Source organism: Bos javanicus, chromosome 1 (genome assembly GCF_032452875.1).
Source record: "Bos javanicus breed banteng chromosome 1, ARS-OSU_banteng_1.0, whole genome shotgun sequence".
Classification (NCBI taxonomy): domain Eukaryota; kingdom Metazoa; phylum Chordata; class Mammalia; order Artiodactyla; family Bovidae; genus Bos; species Bos javanicus.
Window position 1 is genome coordinate 110603640 of NC_083868.1, and position 21360 is coordinate 110624999.

At 36.9% G+C, this 21360-nt stretch overlaps 1 protein-coding gene across 3 annotated transcripts in view; it reads right to left on the minus strand.

Moving 5' to 3' along the window:
- LEKR1 (leucine, glutamate and lysine rich 1) overlaps positions 1–21360 on the minus strand; it is a 214911-nt gene that overhangs the window by 84659 nt on the left and 108892 nt on the right. For all 3 annotated transcript variants that reach the window (XM_061417727.1, XM_061417712.1, XM_061417718.1), the window contains one exon: positions 12556–12637. In XM_061417727.1, the coding sequence (XP_061273711.1) occupies positions 12556–12637 (82 nt within the window). The remainder of the gene's footprint in view (positions 1–12555; positions 12638–21360) is intronic.

A 21360-nucleotide genomic window follows, 5' to 3' on the forward strand; every position in this document is an offset into this window, starting at 1 on the left:
GTTTTTATTTCCAATATTCTGGGAGGTGGGTCATAGAGGATCCTGCTGTGATGTATGTCGGAGAGTGTTTTGCCTATGTTCTAGGAGTTTTATAGTTTCTGGTCTTACGTTTAGATCTTTAATCCATTTTGAGTTTATTTTTGTGTATGGTGTTAGAAAGTGGTCCAGTTTCATTCTTTTACAAGTGGTTGACCAGATTTCCCAGCACCACTTGTTAAAGAGATTGTCTTTAATCCATTGTATATTCTTGCCTCCTTTGTCGAAGATAAGGTGTCTATATGTGCGTGGATTTATCTCTGGGCTTTCTATTTTATTCCATTGATCAATATTTCTGTCTTTGTGCCAGTACCATACTGTCTTGATAACTGTGGCTTTGTAGTAGAGCCTGAAGTCAGGTAGGTTGATTCCTCCAGTTCCATTCTTCTTTCTCAAGATCGCTTTGGCTATTCGAGGTTTTTTGTATTTCCATACAAATTGTGAAATTATTTGTTCTAGCTCTGTGAAGAATACTGTTGGTAGCTTGATAGGGATTGCGTTGAATCTATAAATTGCTTTGGGTAGTATACTCATTTTCACTATATTGATTCTTCCAATCCATGAACATGGTATATTTCTCCATCTATTAGTGTCCTCTTTGATTTCTTTCACCAGTGTTTTATAGTTTTCTATATATAGGTCTTTAGTTTCTTTAGGTAGATATATTCCTAAGTATTTTATTCTTTCCGTTGCAATGGTGAATGGAATTGTTTCCTTAATTTCTTTCTGTTTTCTCATTATTAGTGTATAGGAATGCAAGGGATTTCTGTGTTGATTTTATATCCTGCAACTTTACTGTAGTCATTGATTATTTCTAGTAATTTTCTGGTGAAGTCTTTAGGGTTTTCTATGTAGAGGATCATGTCATCTGCAAATAGTGAGAGTTTTACTTCTTCTTTTCCAATTTGGATTCCTTTTATTTCTTTTTCTGCTCTGATTGCTGTGGCCAAAACTTCCAAAACTATGTTGAATAGTAATGGTGAAAGTGGGCACCCTTGTCTTGTTCCTGACTTTAGAGGAAATGCTTTCAATTTTTCACCATTGAGGATAATGTTTGCAGTGGGTTTGTCATATATAGCTTTTATTATGTTGAGGTATGTTCCTTCTATTCCTGCTTTCTGGAGAGTTTTTATCATAAATGGATGTTGAATTTTGTCAAAGGCTTTCTCTGCATCTATTGAGATAATCATATGGTTTTTATTTTTCAATTTGTTAATGTGGTGTATTACATTGATTGATTTGCGGATATTGAAGAATCCTTGCATCCCTGGGATAAAGCCCACTTGATCATGGTGTATGATCTTTTTAATGTGTTGTTGGATTCTGATTGCTAGAATTTTGTTAAGGATTTTTGCATCTATGTTCATCAGTGATATTGGCCTGTAGTTTTCTTTTTTTGTGGGATCTTTGTCAGGTTTTGGTATTAGGGTGATGGTGGCCTCATAGAATGAGTTTGGAAGTTTACCTTCCTCTGCAATTTTCTGGAAGAATTTGAGCAGGATAGGTGTTAGCTCTTCTCTAAATTTTTGGTAGAATTCAGCTGTGAAGCCGTCTGGACCGGGGCTTTTGTTTGCTGGAAGATTTTTGATTACAGTTTCAATTTCCATGCTTGTGATGGGTCTGTTAAGATTTTCTATTTCTTCCTGGTCCAGTTTTGGAAAGTTGTACTTTTCTAAGAATTTGTCCATTTCTTCCACATTGTCCATTTTATTGGCATATTATTGTTGATAGTACTCTCTTATGATCCTTTGTATTTCTGTGTTGTCTGTTGTGATCTCTCCATTTTCGTTTCTAATTTTGTTGATTTGATTTTTCTCCCTTTGTTTCTTGATGAGTCTGGCTAATGGTTTGTCAATTTTATTTATCCTTTCAAAGAACCAGCTTTTGGTTTTGTTGATTTTTGCTATGGTCTCTTTTGTTTCTTTTGCATTTATTTCTGCTCTAATTTTTAAGATTTCTTTCCTTCTACTAACCCTGGGGTTCTTCATTTCTTCCTTTTCTAGTTGCTTTAGGTGTAGAGTTAGGTTATTTATTTGACTTTTTTCTTGTTTCTTGAGGTGTGCCTGTATTGCTATGAACTTTCCCCTTAGGACTGCTTTTACCGTGTCCCACAGGTTTTGGGTTGTTGTGTTTTCATTTTCATTCGTTTCTATGCAAATTTTGATTTCTTTTTTGATTTCTTCTGTGATTTGTTGGTTATTCAGCAGCGTGTTGTTCAGCCTCCATATGTTGGAATTTTTAATAGTTTTTCTCCTGTAATTGAGATCTAATCTTACTGCATTGTGGTCAGAAAAAATGCTTGGAATGATTTCTATCTTTTGAATTTACCAAGGCTAGCTTTATGGCTCAGGATGTGATCTATCCTGGAGAAGGTTCCATGTGCGCTTGAGAAAAAGGTGAAATTCATTGTTTTGGGATGAAATGACCTATAGATATCAATTAGGTCTAATTGGTCTATTGTATCATTTAAAGTTTGTGTTTCCTTGTTAATTTTCTGTTTAGTTGATCTATCCATAGGTGTAAGTGGGGTATTAAAGTCTCCCACTATTATTGTGTTATTGTTAATTTCTCCTTTCATACTTGTTAGCATTTGTCTTATGTACTGTGGTGCTCCCGTGTTGGGTGCATATATATTTATAATTGTTATATCTTCTTCTTGGATTGATCCTTTGATCATTATGTAGTGACCTTCTTTGTCTCTTTTCACAGCCTTTGTTTTAAAGTCTATTTTATCTGATATGAGTATTGCTACTCCTGCTTTCTTTTGGTCCCTATTTGCATGGAAAATCTTTTTCCAGCCCTTCACTTTCAGTCTGTATGTGTCCCCTGTTTTGAGGTGGGTCTCCTGTAGACAACATATGTAGGGGTCTTGTTTTTGTATCCATTCAGCCAGTCTTTGTCTTTTGGTTGGGGCATTCAACCCATTTATGTTTAAGGTAATTACTGATAAGTATGTTCCCGTTGCCATTTACTTTATTGTTTTGGGTTCGAGTTTATACACCGTTTTTGTGTTTCCTGTCTAGAGAATATCCTTTAGTATTTGTTGGAGAGCTGGTTTGGGGGTGCAGAATTCTCTCAGCTTTTGCTTGTCTGAAAAGCTTTTGATTTCTCCTTCATACTTGAATGAGATCCTTGCTGGATACAATAATCTGGGCTGTAGGTTATTTTCTTTCATCATTTTAAGTATGTCTTGCCATTCCCTCCTGGCTTGAAGAGTTTCTATTGAAAGATCAGCTGTTATCCTTATGGAATTCCCTTGTGTGTTATTTGTTGTTTTTCCCTTGCTGCTTTTAATATTTGTTCTTTGTGTTTGATCTTTGTTAATTTGATTAATATGTGTCTTGGGGTGTTTCTCCTTGGGTTTATCCTGTTTGGGACTCTCTGCGTTTCTTGGACTTGGGTGATTATTTCCTTCCATTTTAGGGAAGTTTTCCACTATTATCTCCTCAAGTATTTTCTCATGGTCTTTCTTTTTGTCTTCTTCTTCTGGAACCCCTATGATTCGAATGTTGTAGCGTTTAATATTGTCCTGGAGGTCTCTGAGATTGTCCTCATTTCTTTTAATTCGTTTTTCTTTTATCCTCTCTGATTCATTTATTTCTAACATTCTATCTTCTAATTCACTAATCCTGTCTTCTGCCTCTGTTATTCTACTATTTGTTGCCTCCAGAGTGTTTTTAATTTCACTTATTGCATTATTCATTATATATTGACTCTTTTTTATTTCTTCTAGGTCCTTGTTAAACCTTTCTTGCATCTTCTCAATCCTTGTCTCCAGGCTATTTATCTGTGATTCCATTTTAGTTTCAAGATTTTGGATCAATTTCACTATCATTATTCGAATTCTTTATCAGGTAGATTCCCTATCTCTTCCTCTTTTGTTTGGTTTGGTGGGCATTTATCCTGTTCCTTTATCTGCTGAGTATTCCTCTGTCTCTTCATCTTGTTTAAATTGCTGAGTTTGGGGTGTCCTTTCTGTATTCTGGCAGTTTGTGGAGTTCTCTTTATTGTGGTGTTTCCTCGCTGTGTGTGGGTTTGTACAGGTGGCTTGTCAAGGTTTCCTGGTTAGGGAAGCTTGTGTCGGTGTTCTGGTGGGTGGAGCTGTATTTCTTCTCTCTGGAGTGCAATGAAATGTCCAGTAATGAGTTATGAGATGTCTATAGTTTTGGGGTGACTTTGGGCAGCCTGTATCTTGAAGCTCAGGGCTGTGTTCCTTTGTTGCTGGAGAATTTGCTTGGTATGTCTTGCCCTGGAACTTATTGGCCCTTGTGTGGTGCTTGGTTTCAGTGTCGGTATGGAGGCATTTGATGAGCTCCTGTGAATGAATGTTCCTTGGAGTCAGGAGTTCCCTGGAGTCAGGGTTTGGACTTAAGTCTCCTGCTTCCGATTATCGGTCTTATTTTTACAGTAGTTTCAAAACTTCTCCTTCTATACAGCACCATTGATAAAACATCTACATTAAAGATGATAAGTTTCTCTACAGTGAGGGTCACTCAGAGAGGTTCACAGGGTTACATGGAGAAGAGAAGAGGGAGGAGGGAGTTAGAGGTGACCCAAATGAGATGAGGTGAATCAATAGTGGAGAGAGTGGGCTAGCCAGTAGTCACTTCCTTATGTGCACTCCACAACTGGACCACTCAGAGATGTTCACGGGGTTATACAGAGAAGAGAAGAAGGAGGAAGGTAACAGAGGTGGCCAGAAGGATAAAAGGGGGAATGAAAAGGAGGGAGACAGATCCAGCCAGTAATCAGTTCCCTAAGTGTTCTCCACCGTCTGGAACACACAGAAATTCACAGAGTTGGGTAGAGTAGAGAGGGGTTAGGGAGGAGACACAGGCGACCTGGTGGAGAAAAAGGAGGGTCCAAAGGGAGAGAGAGCAGTCAAGCCAGTAATCTCACTCCCTAGTGAAAAATGGGTCCTGAAGATTGGGTCCTTAAAGGTACAAAATTGGTAACAAATACATAAAAGCAAAAATTAAAAATCTAGAGTAGAGTTTGGAATTTCAAAAATACGATGTTAAAGAAAAGAAGAAGGAAAAGAAAGAGAGAAAGAACGAACAAACGAAAACAAACAAGGTCGCGAAAATTATAAAGAAAGTACAGGTACAAAATTGATAACTAATACCAGAAAGCGAAAATTAAAAATCTAGAGTAGAGTTTGGAATTTCAAAAATACGATGTTAAAGAAAGAAGAAGGAAAAGAAAGAGAGAAAAAACGAACAAACAAAAACAAACAAGGTCGCGAAAATTATAAAGAAAGTACAGGTACAAAATTGATAACTAATACCAGAAAGCAAAAATTAAAAATCTAGAGTAGAGTTTGGAATTTCAAAAATACAATGTTAAAAAAAAAAGAAGAAAAATAAAGAGAGAAAACAAACAAACAAATACGAACAATGTCACAAAAATTATAAAGAAAATACAGGTACAAAATTGATATCAAATACCAAAAAGCATAAATTAAAAATCTAGAGTAAAGTCTGGAATTTCAGATATGCAATGTTATATAAAAGAAGAAGAGAAAGAAACAGAGAAGAAGAAAAAAGAAAAAAAAAGTCACAGAAATTATATAAAAAAAAAAAACTATAGGTACAAAATTGATAACATATACCAAAAAGCGAAAATTAAAAATCTAGAGTAGAGTTTGGAATTTCAAAAATACAATGTTAAAGAAAAGAAAAAAACAAAAACAAACAAACAAAAAAAACAAGGTCAAAAAATTATAAAATATATATATATGAAGTTTGCTGAAGAAGAAAAAAATAGGGTCTTTTTTTTTTTTGCAAAGTAATAGGTTATAAAAGTGAAAATTAAAGGAACAATAGAGGACTTAAAATTTTTTTTTTAATTAAAAAAAAAAAGAAAGAATGATCATAAAAATAATAAAAATATATCTAGGACTTTTTTTTTTTTTTTTTTTTGTGGGTGTTGTGGGTTCAGTTCATTTTTGGCTAGTTCCTTGGTCAGATTTATATTTCTCAAGATCTATAGGCCCCTTCCTATGTAGTCCGTAGTAACCACAGGGTTTTGATCTATTGCCTGTAGCTTCCAAGGCGTTTCCCTCTGTTATATCTTCTTCTGTTTGCTAGTCTCTTCAGTATCTGGTTTCCGCCCTGACTCAAAGGGCACGGTGGAGGACACTTTTTTTTTTTTTTTTTTTTTTTAGGCTTACTTGTTCAGTCGCGCTGTGGGGAGGGAGGGAGGGAGAGTAAGCATCTTTTAATTTCACGGCTGAAATCACCATCTGCAGTGATTTTGGAGTCCCCAAAAATAAAGTCTGACACTGTTTCCACTGTTTCCCCATCTATTTCCCATGAAGTGATGGGACCAGATGCCATGATCTTAGTTTTCTGAATGTTGAGCCTTAAGTCAACTTTTTAACTCTCCTCTTTATATATATAAAACAAAACTGTATTTCCTAGTTCTCTATATATACACATATAGTTAAAACTAATACAGTGGCATTTGACAGCATCTTTACTTTTTATTACTTTAGGGAGGTCTTCCCTAAATTAATCTAGATGTGACACGAAATTTGTAGAAAATGTCATTACTTTTCAGAGCATCACTAACACTCTACTTCTTCAGTAAACATTACTGGTTACCTTCTGGACACGTACTGTAGCTTTCTTCATGGCCATCAGAGCCCCATTATCATCTGTTCTCAGGACAAATTCTGCTTGACCTAACTCTGGTAGTCCTGTTGTCCTTGCCAGTGATTCATTTAGGGGAGGGTTGTAAAGAGTTCTAGCCAAGAGATGTAATGAGAGGGCTATTTGGTGGCTTCTGGAAAATTTTTATCTCACTTCTAAGAAGACTCCAGAAAAACAGGCCCTTCCGGCCCCTGGGGTGGTTATATTTGGATGTGATACCTGGGCCTGCAGCCATTTCATGATGTTAGGAGACTTAGCCTTGGGGTGAAGCCAGTGCTGAGGGCAGCAGAATGGAGACAGAAAGAACATCAAGATCCTTAGTGATGTTGTTGAGTGGGTGGATTGACTAAACTTGAAACCCCTCTCTCTATTACTTATAGCTCAAAGCATCCTAAGTGATAAAATCTCTATCTTCAAATATGTAACAAGTTCTTCTAAACCTTGGAAAATATTTCCTTATACATCTTAGGAAAAAAAAAAAAACCTCAACTCATCCATTTAAAAACTGCCTTTTCCCATAAATAAAAATCCACAAAATTTATATCCAAACATTTAAAAATCTTTAAACAAAACAATTATATTAAGTTGGATAGGTGAAACTCATTCCTGCACCCACCCACCCCACCACTCATACACACACATAAAGAGTAGGAATTTAATTTTTTTAAAAATCAAATTTCATAGCACCTTCCAATTTCTGGAAGTTCAAACAGGTTTGAGAATGTAGAGAAAACCTCAAATTTATTAAGAAATCGTATGTCTGGATTTTTGAGTGGATTATTTTGACTTTAAACTGAATTTATCATGAAACAATGGCCAAGTTGCAAATTTGGTTTTAACCTATTAATAAAATAGTATTTAACTACTACTGGAGACTTACTGAGCTCTGAGTACCTTAAGCTGTCTTGGACTCTGATCCCAAACACCCAACCTACTCAACTTCATCCTAGTAATGAAGGAGCATAGACGGAGTAGAGACGGAAGAGGTAGTTATGGGCAGCACAGAGAAAGGTCTCTAGCAAGTTGGGACCATTTAAGTGGCTCTATCTTTTGTAACTCAGGTTTTCTAAAAGTGGTTACTTTGCTCATTTTCTAGTTTTAAGAAGTTCTTGTTGCAGGATATAAAATCAACACACAGAAATCCCTTGCATTTCTATACGCTAATAATGAGAAAATAGAAAGAGAAATTAAGGAAACAATTCCATTCACCACTGCAATGAAAAGAATAAAATATTTAGGAATATATCTACCTAAAGAAACAAAAGACCTATATATAGAAAACTATAAAACACTGGTGAAAGAAATCAAAGAGGACACTAATAGATGGAGAAACATACTGTGTTCATGGGTTGGAAGAATCAATATAGTGAAAATGAGTATACTACCCAAAGCAATTTATAGATTCAGTGCAATCCCTATCAAGCTACCAATGGTATTTTTCACAGAGCTAGAACAAATAATTTCACAATTTGTATGGAAATACAAAAAACTCAAATAGCCAAAGCAATCTTGAGAAAGAATGGAACTGGAGGAATCAACCTGCCTGACTTCAGGCTCTACTACAAAGCCACAGTCATCAAGACAGCATGGTACTTGCACAAAGACAGAAATATAGATCAATGGAACAAAACAGAAAGCCCAGAGATAAATCCACACACCAATGGACACCTTATCTTTGACAAAGGAGGCAAGAATATACAATGGAGAAAAAACAATCTCTTTAACAAGTGGTGCTAGGAAAACTGGTCAACCACTTGTAAAAGAATGAAACGAGAACACTTTCTAACACCATACACAAAAATAAACTCAAAATGGATTAAAGATCTCAATGTAAGACCAGAAACTATAAAACTCCTAGAGGAGAACATAGGCAAAACACTCTCTGACATAAATCACAGCGGGATCCTCTATGATCCGCCTCCCAGAATATTGGAAATAAAAGCAAAAATAAACAAATGGGATCTAATTAAAATTAAAAGCTTCTGCACAACAAAGGAAACTATAAGAAAGGTGAAAAGACAGCCTTCAGAATGGGAGAAAATAATAGCAACTGAAACAACTGACAAAGAATTAATCTCAAAAATATACAAGCAACTCCTGCAGCTCAATTCCAGAAAAATAAATGACCCAATCAAAAAATGGGCCAAAGACCTAAACAGACATTTCTCCAAAGAAGACATACAGATGGCTAACAAATACATGAAAAGATGCTCAACATCACTCATTATCAGAGAAATGCAAATCAAGACTACAATGAGGTACCATTTCACACCAGTCAGAATGGCTGCGATCCAAAAGTCTACAAGCAATAAATGCTGGAGAGGGTGTGGAGAAAAGGGAACCCTCTTACACTGTTGGTGGGAATGCAAACTAGTACAGCCACAACAGTGTGGAGATTCCTTAAAAAACTGGAAATAGAACTGCCATACGACCCAGCAATCCCACTGCTGGGCATACACACTGAGGAAACCAGAATTGAAAGAGACACATGTACACCAATGTTCATCACAGCACTGTTTATAATAGCCAGGACATGGAAGCAACCTAGATGTCCATCAGCAGACGAATGGATAAGAAAGCTGTGGTACATATACACAATGGAGTATTACTCAGCCATTAAGAAGAATACATTTGAATCAGTTCTAATGAGGTGGATGAAACTGGAGCCTATTATACAGAGTGAAGTAAGCCAGAAAGAAAAACACCAATACAGTATCAGTTCAGTTCAGTTCAGTCATTCAGTTGTGTCCGACTCTTTGCGACCCCATGAATCACAGCATGCCAGGCCTCCCTGTCCATCACAAACTCCCGGAGTTCACCCAGACTCACATCCATCGAGTCGGTGATGCCATCCAGCCATCTCATCCTCTGTCGTCCCCTTCTCCTCCTGTCCCCAATCCCTCCCAGCATCAGAGTCTTTTCCAATGAGTCAACTCTTTACATGAGGTGGCCAAAGGACTGGAGTTTCAGCTTTAGCATCATTCCTTCCAAGGAAATCCCAGGGCTGATCTCCTTCAGAATGGACTGGTTGGATCTCCTTGCAGTCCAAGGGACTCTCAAGAGTCTTCTCCAACACCACAGTTCAAAAGCATTAATTCTTCAGCACTCAGCCTTCTTCACAGTCCAACTCTCACATCCATACATGACCACAGGAAAAACCATAGCCTTGACTAGACGAACCTTTCTTGGCAAAGTAATGGCTCTGCTTTTGAATATGCTATCTAGGTTGGTCATAACTTTCCTTCCAAGGAGTAAGCGTCTTTTAATTTCATGGCTGCAATCACCATCTGCAGTGATTTTGGAGCCCAGAAAAATAAAGTCTGACACTGTTTCCACTGTTTCCCCATCTATTTCCCATGAAGTGATGGGACCAGATGCCATGATCTTCGTTTTCTGAATGTTGAGCTTTAAGCCAACTTTTTCACTCTCCACTTTCACTTTCATGAAGAGGCTTTTGAGTTCCTCTTCACTTTCTGCCATAAGGGTGGTGTCATCTGCATATCTGAGGTTATTGATATTTCTCCTGGCAATCTTGATTCCAGCTTGTGTTTCTTCCAGTCCAGCGTTTCTCATGATGTACTCTGCATATAAGTTAAATAAGCAGGGTGACAATATACAGCCTTGATGTACTCATTTTACTAACGCATATATATGGAATTTAGAAAGATGGTAATGATAACCCTGATTGAGAGATAGCAAAAGAGACACAGATGTATAGAACGGTCTTTCGGACTCTGTGGGAGAGGGTGAGGGTGGGATAATTTGGGAGAATGGCATTGAAACATGTATAATATCATATGTGAAACAAATCGCCAGTCCAGGCTCAATGCATGATACAGGATGCTTGGGGCTGGTGCGCTGGGATGACCCAGAGGGATGGTATGGGGAGTGGGTAGGAGGGGAGTTCAGGATGGGGAACACGTGTACACCCGTGGCAGATTCATGTTGATGTATGGCAAAACCAATAAAATACTGTAAAGTAATTAGCCTCCAATTAAAATAAATAAATTTATATTAAAAAATAAAATAAAAATAAATAACAGTAGAGGAAAAAAAAAGAAGTTCTCATATAGGAATAACCAGGTTTATTATAAACTGAAACAACAGCATCATCATTTTTGCAATTGTATAGTGACTTCCTTCAGGTAATTCATTTGATGGACTTTAGTGACGTAGTATTCTTTCCCACCAACTTCAGTCTCCTTTGACTCTTATCATTTATCAGCACTCATATTATAAATTATATTAAAAATTAACTAACAAAAAATATCACAAGGCATGTATTAATATTAAATGGGTTGTGGCCAGACTTGGCAGCCCTCCAGATCAGACATTCATGTGGTCAGAACCCTCTTCCCTGATGTTACTAGAGGGTAGAAACTAATGATTCTTTACTGGCAATTCCCATCTTGCTTCTCTTTTTCGTGTTTCTTCTCATCAGAAAGCTCCTCGCTGGGCCCAGTGAGTCATGCTAGTACCACTTGTCCTCTCATTCCTTCAACCCCAGCCATCGTACACAGAGAACTGAACTATTGTTTACTGCAGTATTGACCACAGTGTTGTCAATCATGAATATTTGGTTTTGACTTTTGAAAATAAATTATTTTGTGGCAAATAGTCAAAGTATACATTAATTTGATAGAGTATTTTTTAAATTTGTTCTTCCTTGTTAAGAATTTTGTTGAACACATTTTTCTTAGGAGTAGTTCAAGGTCAATACAATATTCAGTTGCTAAGCATTCTAAATATTTATATTTCTTATGAGGCTCATCCTTCTAAAATATAGGAACTGAAAACCAAAGCTACCAGATCATATACCACAAAGTAAAAAATTTACTTACGTTTCAAAGATTATATAAATTCTTTTTATAATTATAGATGTACTATATTTATACTATGGGCTTCCCTGATGGCTCAGCTGTAAAGAATCTGCCTGCAATGCAGGAGAAGTAGGAGATGTGGGTTCAATCCCTAGGTTGGGAAGATTCCCTGGAGGAGGAAATTGCAACTCACTCCAGTTTTGCCTGAAAATCCCATGGACAAAGGAGCCTGGCAGGCTACAGTCCAAAGTGTTGGAAAGAGTTGGACATGACTGAGCAATCAAGCACAAATATTTACACTATAATATTTGAAATTTCTGAAATAAAACCATTTTAAAAAGAAATATTGTTCTGGATATTTTACAAAGGCATTGTCTTATCATTTGTTTTCCAATATTTTCTTTCTCACTTACGTAATGCACGAGCACTCCAGAATTTCAAAGATACTCAATGGCACCCCACTCCAGTACTCTTGCCTAGAAAATCCCATGGACAGAGGAGCCTAGTAGGCTTCAGTTCATGGGGTTGCTAAGAGTTGGACACGACTGAGCGACTTCACCTTCACTTTTCACTTTCATGCACTGGAGAAGGAAATGGCAACCCACTCCAGTGGTCTTGCCTGGAGAATCCCAGGGACGGGGGAGCCTGGTGGACTGCCATCTATGGAGTTGCACAGAGTCGGACACAACTGAAGCGACTTAGCAGCAGCACCAACTGTCTTTTTGAATCTAAAATTGATAGTTTTAAGAAACAACTTCAATATTGTTTCTTCTGGACAGATAATAAATAGATGAAAAGAGAAAAATTCAGAGAATATTAAGTTGCTACATTTGAATAAACAGGGAAACCTTTAATACTTTTCCCTGGATATGTAAAGAAATATTTCATGTATTTAAAAATATGTATAGGGCCTTCAATATAAGCCAAAAAAGTGAGAAAAATAGCAGTAGACCATACCCACACAACCAAATTACTGTCCTGGGTCACAGTGAATACATGAGGGTCTTTCTAAATTCTTGTAGGTTGTTCAATATTCACCATCTTACATGAGCTTTTCTTTGTAGTTGTCCATCTCAGTCACTGCCTTCTGAAGTTTTAGCCCAAGTGCTTCTACTTGACACTGTAAATCTGGAATGACATATGTATTCTTCTGATTAGTATATTTTAAATGTCCAGATATTTTTATAGAAAAAAAAAAAACACATTCTTCTAGAGTTGCCACTCAGCTCCTGAAGAATAATGCAGTTGTTTATTCTATTTTCACTTGGATTACCATACTCATCTGTACTCTGAAACCCAACAGAATTACTGGGTTTTGATAGACTCCATTTATTAGCCTCTTTCTGCCCCTAACATCATGCTAATTTTCTAACAGCTAATTGGCTAAATTTTACTAATGTTTTCAAAGGCAATTTATGTTGCAGCACACATATGAATTTTTGATCATGTGACTCACTTCTGAAACACTTGACTGCCTGAGCTCACTCTTGCGATCTGAAACTGAGAAGTATTGCTGAGGACTCTCAGTAAGAACCAAAATAGATAAACCATGTGCAAGGCTTCTGGTAAAGAATCTTTTAACTCTGGGTAGCATCTAATAGGCATTTTAATGACTTTCAAAGCCAAGAAAATACAAGCAGGAAATTGGCTTCCATAGAGTCTTGAATTGGGGAATTCAAGTAATGTTTGAGGAAGATTATTCAGGTAGCCACATCTTACATGTGTGGATACAGAACTGAAACTAGAGCAGAAAGAACATAGGGCTTGAATGATCTGAGTCCCACCAATAGCCTGTGTGTGTGGACTAAGGCCTGAACCCTACACTCAATAACAGCTCTTGGTATTCTTTTTGGATATGAGGTGGAAAACAATTTACATGGGTGGACTAAATGATTTCTATGAAGAAAATAATTTAAAACACTGGAATTTATAAAATTTCTGTTACACCTACTCAGGTGTTTTAATCACGTATTTTAATAGTAAACTTTAAAATCTTTATACACCCATGTTGTTGTTCAGTCACCCCGTCACGTCCAACTCTTTGAGACCCCATGAACTGCAGCACACCAGACCTCCCTGTCCTTCACCATCTTCCGAAGTTTACCCAAGTTCATGTCCATTGCATCGGTGATGCCATCCAGCCATCTTATCTTCTGACACCCTCTTTTCCTTCTGCTTTCAGTCTTTCCCAGCATCAGGGACTTTTCCAGTGAATCAGCTGTTCGTATCAGGTGACCAAAATACTGGAGCTTCAGCTTCAGCATTAATCCATGAGTATTCAGGGTTTTTTTTCCCTTCAGATTGACTGGTTTGACCTCCTTGCTGTCCAAGGGACTCTCAGGAGTCTTCTCCAGTTCAAAGGCATCAATTCTTTGGCACTCTGCCTTTTTTACAGTTCAGCACTCACATCCATATGTGACCACTGGGAAGACTATAACCTTGACTATACAGACCTTTGTCAGCAGGGTAATGTCTCTGCTTTTCAGCACACTGTCTAGGTTTGTCATTGCTTTCCTGCCTGATTTTATGGCTGCAGTCACTATCCGCACTGATTTTAGAGCCCAAGAAGAAATTTGTCACTACTTCCTCTCTTTCCCTTATCCTTGCCGTGAAGTAATGGGACCAGATACCACGATCTTAGTTGCTTTAATATTTAGTTTTAAGCTGGCTCTTTCACTCTCCTCCTTCACCCTCATCAAAAGGCTCTTTAGTTCCTCTTCGGTTTCCCATTAGAGTGGTATCATCCACATATCTGAGGTTGTTGATGTTGAGGTTGTTGATGTTTCTCCTGCCTATCTTGAATCTAGCTTATGCATCTATACAAATATATAACATTTCTATATGTATCTTTAATCTGCCTTCTTAACTTTGTTTTATGAAGATAAGCCAGTTCCTTAAATCAGAAAATAAATTCACTCTAAACAAATGTTTTAATTAGAATTCACTACGTATTGGTATAAATTTTTATGTTTGTCCAGCATGTTCACATATATTAATATTATCCCTCAAACTGCCACATAAATGCAAATAGCCCCATTTTTCAGATAATGAAAAAATGAGATCTCTGATTATCTTGCTTAGTATCTTACAGTGAGTAAATGTTTTAGCCAGCAGTCAAACTGACAGGATTTTAAACTTGGGTAAGGGGATCTATTTGAGTACAGCTCCTTATTTAAATAAATAATTCAACATGGAATTGATAGATAGTATTTGTGTGGTATATCTTTTCCACTTACCAAGTGATATCATTATATGAGAGAAAAGATAAAATAACATACACATAGTTTAGTTTTGAGTATAATCTTTTGAAACAAGGCAATCTCTAAAGAATATGCATAATGTGTTACTTTATTATTAAAAACATGTGGGCTTACAGAAGGTTCTAGTCACACAGGCACAGCTAAAACATTTCTGCCCATCCTCTGAAGAATAGGGAGGGAAGCTGACATTTGTTGACGATATACTGTTCCAGGTGCTGTGCAGGATGCTCTCTCCTACATCATTTAATTCATAGTCACGAATATCATGAAAAACAGATATACATTTTATTTTTACCAGAAAGTTCTAAGAATCAGAGTAATTAACTAACTTATAAAAAGTCACAGAGCTATTTAGAAGTGATCCTGTGATTCAACTGAGGTTGGCTTCATCCCAAAGTCTTGATCTTTCTCTCCTACATGGACCGTCAAAAATATAAGCTTCAAGGTGATATGACATTTGTCCATGAAAATGTGGTCAGTATGGCCATATATTTGTTTAGCATATCCTAGAATCTTTAAGGTAAATGAAAAATATTATTTATTAATACATAAAATAGGTACTAAATTAGTGTAATGTCCAATTCCAAGAGGTGATATGGATTTTAATTTTTGAAAGTTTAAAAGTTAATATAATTGATGAAAGTCATTAAGACAAATACAGTATCATTGTGACTGCCTACAGTACTGATGTGTCTAACTCTTCGTGACCCCATGGACTATAGCTTGCCAGGCTCCTCTGTCCATGGAATTCTCCAGGCAAGAATACTGTAGTGGGTTGCCATTCCCTTCTCCAGGAGATCTTCCTGACCCAAGGACCAAACGTAGGTCTCCTGCATTGCAGGCAAATTCTTTACCATCTGAGACACCAGGGAAGTCCATTAAACGTCCCTTGATGCTTTTGTCAGGATATAATCCTAAATGAGATGAAGCATGGATCTGAGCCCACATGATAAATTCTATATTATTGCTTCTAAATGCAGCTATTGTTAAGAGGAAGAACTTATCTTAAAAATAAATCCAAGGAATTGGTACCTGATATATGAATTTTATGCAGTTAATTTTCAATTACTTGATAATTGGTAGATAATTTAGCAGACAGTAAAAATGATAGCTAATTCAAAACCCATTTTTATAGCATTTAAGATTCTTCTTAGGATCACATTTAGATATACTTCTGCATCAAAGTTCTAGAACTTAATAGATTTAAAGGAAAATAAGTGACACAATCATGACTCAAATCAAGAAAGGAAAAGCTATTATGCTTTCCAATAGTCTTTTCTCTACATACCCACCTAAATCTCCCTTTCTCCCTGTTTCAAGATAAACATAGATTATCTCAGTCTTTAAATCACAGTACCCAATGAGCAGGGAAGCCAGTTCCTTCAGATTATTCACTAGGTATTTACAGCACCTCTGAGTAAAAAACAGAGAAAGTAAATAAATGTTTTATTACTTTAAAACACAGAAACCACTAGAGGCTGTCAGGTAGAAATATAAGTAATGTCAACGAATAAACCATTTTACTTAAGGAGAGAAGATACCACATAGAATCAAGAAAAAAAGATTCGTTATGAATAATCTATAATGTAAGCAGCCCACCAGTATATACTTAGGAGTTGGCTAATATATTTTCATAGCTTTTTAAAGAACTTGGTTAAATTTTCTATAATAAACAAATAATAAGAATTATTTTAAAAATATAAAGAACATATCTTTACTGTTCTGAATGAGGTGTATGCATCCAACTGGTTTATTGTTGGTTTTGATAGATCAGTGGGGTCTTTTTGTTTCTGGAAGCAGAGTGCCCAGTTCCTGTCCTTAATAAATAAAGGCACACAGTTAGTCTTAGCAGCAGAGAGCCACCTGCATAAGACAGCTCCTTCAGTCCTTGAGATAAGGAGTTCTTAAATAGGCATATTGTTCTGTGTAGTCCTTCTCTATAGTCAAATAAACTCAACTTCAATTTTCGGTCATTCAGCATGTCGTTGGATTATGAGGCAAAAGGCCCTGAATGCCTACAAAAAGAAAGGAAGCATTGGCTTTAAACACCATGCAGATGTAAGGCAGAACCCATGGAAACAATCCAAAATTTACAACAGCAAATTCTACTATAAGGTAACTGCATTCTTTGCAAATATTAAATAAAAACCAAATGATTTCAAATGAACAAGACAAAAAGGAGCTCTTAGCCTCTCTTCATACGAAGACAGCTGCTTGCTAGATAGCATTACACAGGCATCAGACCTCGGGTAATTAGTCATTTAAGAGAATCCTATTATTCCAAAAGGTTTCTAGAATCTACAGATATAAAACGTATCCATAGTTAGCTATTTTATAGCAGGATATAAAACTTTATAGTCATTTGGAGAGTATATTAAGTAAGCATAATGTTTGAGAAAACAATAAACAAAACCTTTATAGTAGAGAGATATTTCAAGCTTAAAACTTTCTGGATAAAGAGAATGCACACCAAAGGAATTTAAAATCTGATTGAAAGTACAATATGAAGGAAAATGATTCCAGGTTCAAGCAACAGAACAGAAGAACAAACAGCCAGGAGAGCTGGCACCCAGAGATCCAGATCTAGGAGAATTTTTTTTTTAATGAAAATGTGAAAGCTATATATATATATATGTATATAGTTTGTTTGTTTAAATGGTAGAGACAATTGAAGAAAAGGAAATACAAAAACTCACCACTCTTTGAACACATTCCTAAGACAGGATAACAGAGAGGTGGAGTGCATGAATGCTAAAGCCACCTGCCTAACTTCAAATCCTGGCTCTGCTCCTTGTAAACTAAGCGACTTCGGGTATTTTAGTTTCCTGATCTATAAAATGGTTATTACAGCATATGATTGTTCTGGGAATTATGACACTTCATATAGGTAAAGAGGAGATGAGTGCCAGACACATAGTGGGCACTACATAACTACTGGTTATCATCATGGGGAGTGGTAGTAAGGCCACCCCTTGCCCCCTACTTCTGCTCTGAATCTCATCACTTCTTAACCTGTGAACCTTGTTCCTATAGTTGGACCTGGTGTCATCAGCGGTTATCTTTGTACAGGGAAGGGTAAATATGAAGGTTTTAACTATATACTTAAAAAATAATCTACAGAGTTAACTATGACAAAGTGTTAAAACTTGTAAAATACAGGTGATGAATTCACCTGTATTCACATTTGTTGTATTATTCACTGTATTTTTTGGTGTTTGACATATTCTATAGATTTATTGTTTAGGGAGGGGTCTTGCTTGTACAGGTCAAGGATAGCATGTTCTGTACTAAGAAGTCTAATCAACTCAGTTCTGTGTGTCCAAGGTACAAAAGAACACAAGATGGCTAGAACTTGGTGGGGGTGTAGGATGAGGTTGAAACCAAAAGCAACCGGTTTTGTGAATAGCAAGGTTTGGTTCACTGGTTTGGTGAATAGGGAGGAGAGAAATTGAATTGCAGTTGAAGGGGATATGGTAACAAGAAAAGATTTTCTTATTTTGGTTTTGTTTTAAGATATTGGGACATTTATTTGCATTTAATTAGAGGGTACCCACACTTATGAATTTAATGTTTGCCTTCTAATCTGTACTTAACATGTGAAAATAGTACTTTTTGCAGGTGTTTTAAAAAACTATACTAATGATGTAAGGCTATAAATTTCATCTTAATTCTTATTGGTTTTTCTATGTTTTGAGACCTATCCAGGTAGCTATACACAGATAAAATTTATTTTCCTTTTTGACTGATATATAATATTTAATTGTGTGCATGTACCAAATTTTACTGATCTAGTCCAATAGTGATGAAATCTAAGTTGCTTGCCCAGTAGTGAAAGTTGCGCAGTCATGTCTGACTCTCTGCGACCCCATGGACTGTGGAATTCTCTGGGCCAGAATCCTGGAGTGGGTAGCCTTTCCCTTCCCCAAGGGATCTTCCCAACCCAGGGATCGAACCCAGGTCTCCCACAGTGCAGGCGGACTCTTTACCAGCTGAGCCACAAGGGAAGCCCAGTATGTCACAACAAATAATCCTGCAACAAAAGCTTCTTACTGGAGGTGGGAACAAGATGGCAGAGCACAAGGACCCTGACACTCAAGCAGGAGCAGAACCAGTTCCACAATGGCAACTACAATCACAGCATGCCCTTGAGAACACACACTTGGGAAGGAGTAGGACTAGTTCAGTAGTGTGACTTGACCCTGCTATGCCCAACCAAGCCTCTAACCAAGGTGTGCATACTAGGGGAAAGGTTGAACCAGCTCAGAAGTGCAGGCTGAATCCCTCAGCCATGCCCCCAACTAAATTGGAGACTGCCATCCCAGGAGGGAGAAGCTGAATACCCTTGGGGCTTGTGCTCTAGTCCATTAGGCCCTGGCCCTGCCCCCATAGGATGCTGACTTCCATGGGGCCTAGGAAGAGCCCTGGCTCACACCTGGTTCCAGTCCTATCCCCTCCAAATCCAGCATGACCTTCCACCATGGTGGAAGCTGCCAATACACCTTGGGGCAAGATCTGGTCTGTGCTCATTTCAGACCTGGCCCTCCTAGCAAAGCCACTGGGCACATGCAAACTGCATAGGGACACTTGCACATGACAATATGCTTTCAAGATCAGGATAGGTAAGTGGTTCACCTAATTTCATAAAGGAAAACAGAGAAATTTAAACAGAACGAGAAGAGAGAGGAATATCCTTCAAATGAAAGAACAAGATAAAGACCCCTCAAAAACCGTAATAAAACAGATAATTACCTGATAAAGGTTCAAAGCACTAGTAATACAAATGCTAACTGAACTTCAGAAAAAAAATAGACAAATATGATGAGAACTTCAACAAAGAACTAGAAAACTGACAACCTGTCAGAGCTGAAGAATATAATAACTAAAATGAAAAATATACTAGAAGGAAATAACAGCAAAATTATGGGATATAGACTGCATAAGCAGTCTGAAAGATAGAACAGTGGAAATCACCCATTCAGAACAGCAGAAAGAAAAACACATTTTAAAAAATGAGAATAGTTTAAGAGACCTTGGACAATATCAAGTGTACTAACATTTGCATTATAGGGGGTCACAGAAGGAGAAGAGAGAGAGAAAGGGGGACAATGTATTTAACAAAATTACAGTTGAAAACTTCTCTAACCTGAAGAAGGAAATAGATATCCAAGCACAAAGAGCACAGAGAACCCAAACAAGATGAATCCATGTGCCAGACACTACATTCTAAGTGTATTGCTACTAAGTTGCTTCAGTCGTCTCCGACTGTGCGACCCCATAGACGGCAGCCCACCAGGTTCCTCTGTCCCTGCGATTCTCCAGGCAAGAACACTGGAGTGGGTTGCCATTTCCTTCTCCAATGCATGAAACTGAAAAGTGAAAGTGAAGCTGCTCAGTCGTGTCCGACTCTTAGCGACCCCATGGACTGCAGCTTACCAGGCTCCTCTGTCCATGGGATTTTCCAAGCAAGAGTACATTCTAAGTGCGTTGCTGCTGCTAAGTCGCTTCAGTCGTGTCCAACTCTGTGCGACCCCATAGATGGCAGCCCACCAGGCTCCCCTGTCCCTGGGATTCTCCAGATAAGAACCTCATTTAATCTTCCCAATGTAAACTAACTAGAATGTAAGTTCCATGAGCGCAGGAACCTTATCTTTTATACTCATAGTGTCTGAAACAAAGGAGGTGCTCAAAAAATTACTGTTCAAAGAATGCAATTTTGGAGATACTAGAAATAAGAATTCCAGCAAATAAGCCTTTAAAATTATGTATCAAAGATTAAAGTGGATGGAACTGAAAGAGTTGTGCAGTTTTCATTGGTAATACCTATATATATCTTGGCATTAAAGTGTAACTTTCTTATAAATATGTTATTTTATTTCAATAGACTCTTATTGACTACCTATCAATAAGATATATTTCCTTGTCCTTAGAGAAATCATAATCAAATGCCTCATTTTCCTTCAAGAATGATAAATTATGTTTTAAATGACAAATCAGTAACTCCTTTAAACTTCAACCTGTTTTATTTTCCTACCATTTTAAATGACTTTATTGAGTTAGATTTTCAGTTAATTATGTGGCTGAAATTGTGGGATTTCTGATCAGATGTAACATGTGAATGAATACAATCAGTATGCTGCATTTAGATGTCATATATATATATTATTGTACCACAATTTGAGCACAGAGCTTCACAAAAGTAGTATTTCACTTAATTTTTTTAATGAGCATTAACAGAGAAAACCTTTACAGATGTAAGAATGTATACCAATAATAAAAGAAAGTTCTTTAATGAGTATTCAACTATATCAATTGCACATTAACATCTTTTAATTTAAGCAAATATTTTATAAAGCTCAGATGGTGAATACAGCCACTTGGAAAGTTCATTTTAGAGGCTGTATTTCAGAGGTTTGATTCACATCTATTTTGAAACAGTATACTTGAAGTACATTAACATTTTCTGCATAATACCAGAAGGGACTGAAATAACATTTGGAGATTTTTATAAATCAGATGATAGAACAGGTGTGGCTTTTCAGCTAAAAAGTTATAATTTGGTCCAGAAGTAGTTATATTAAAATCAGAAAACTA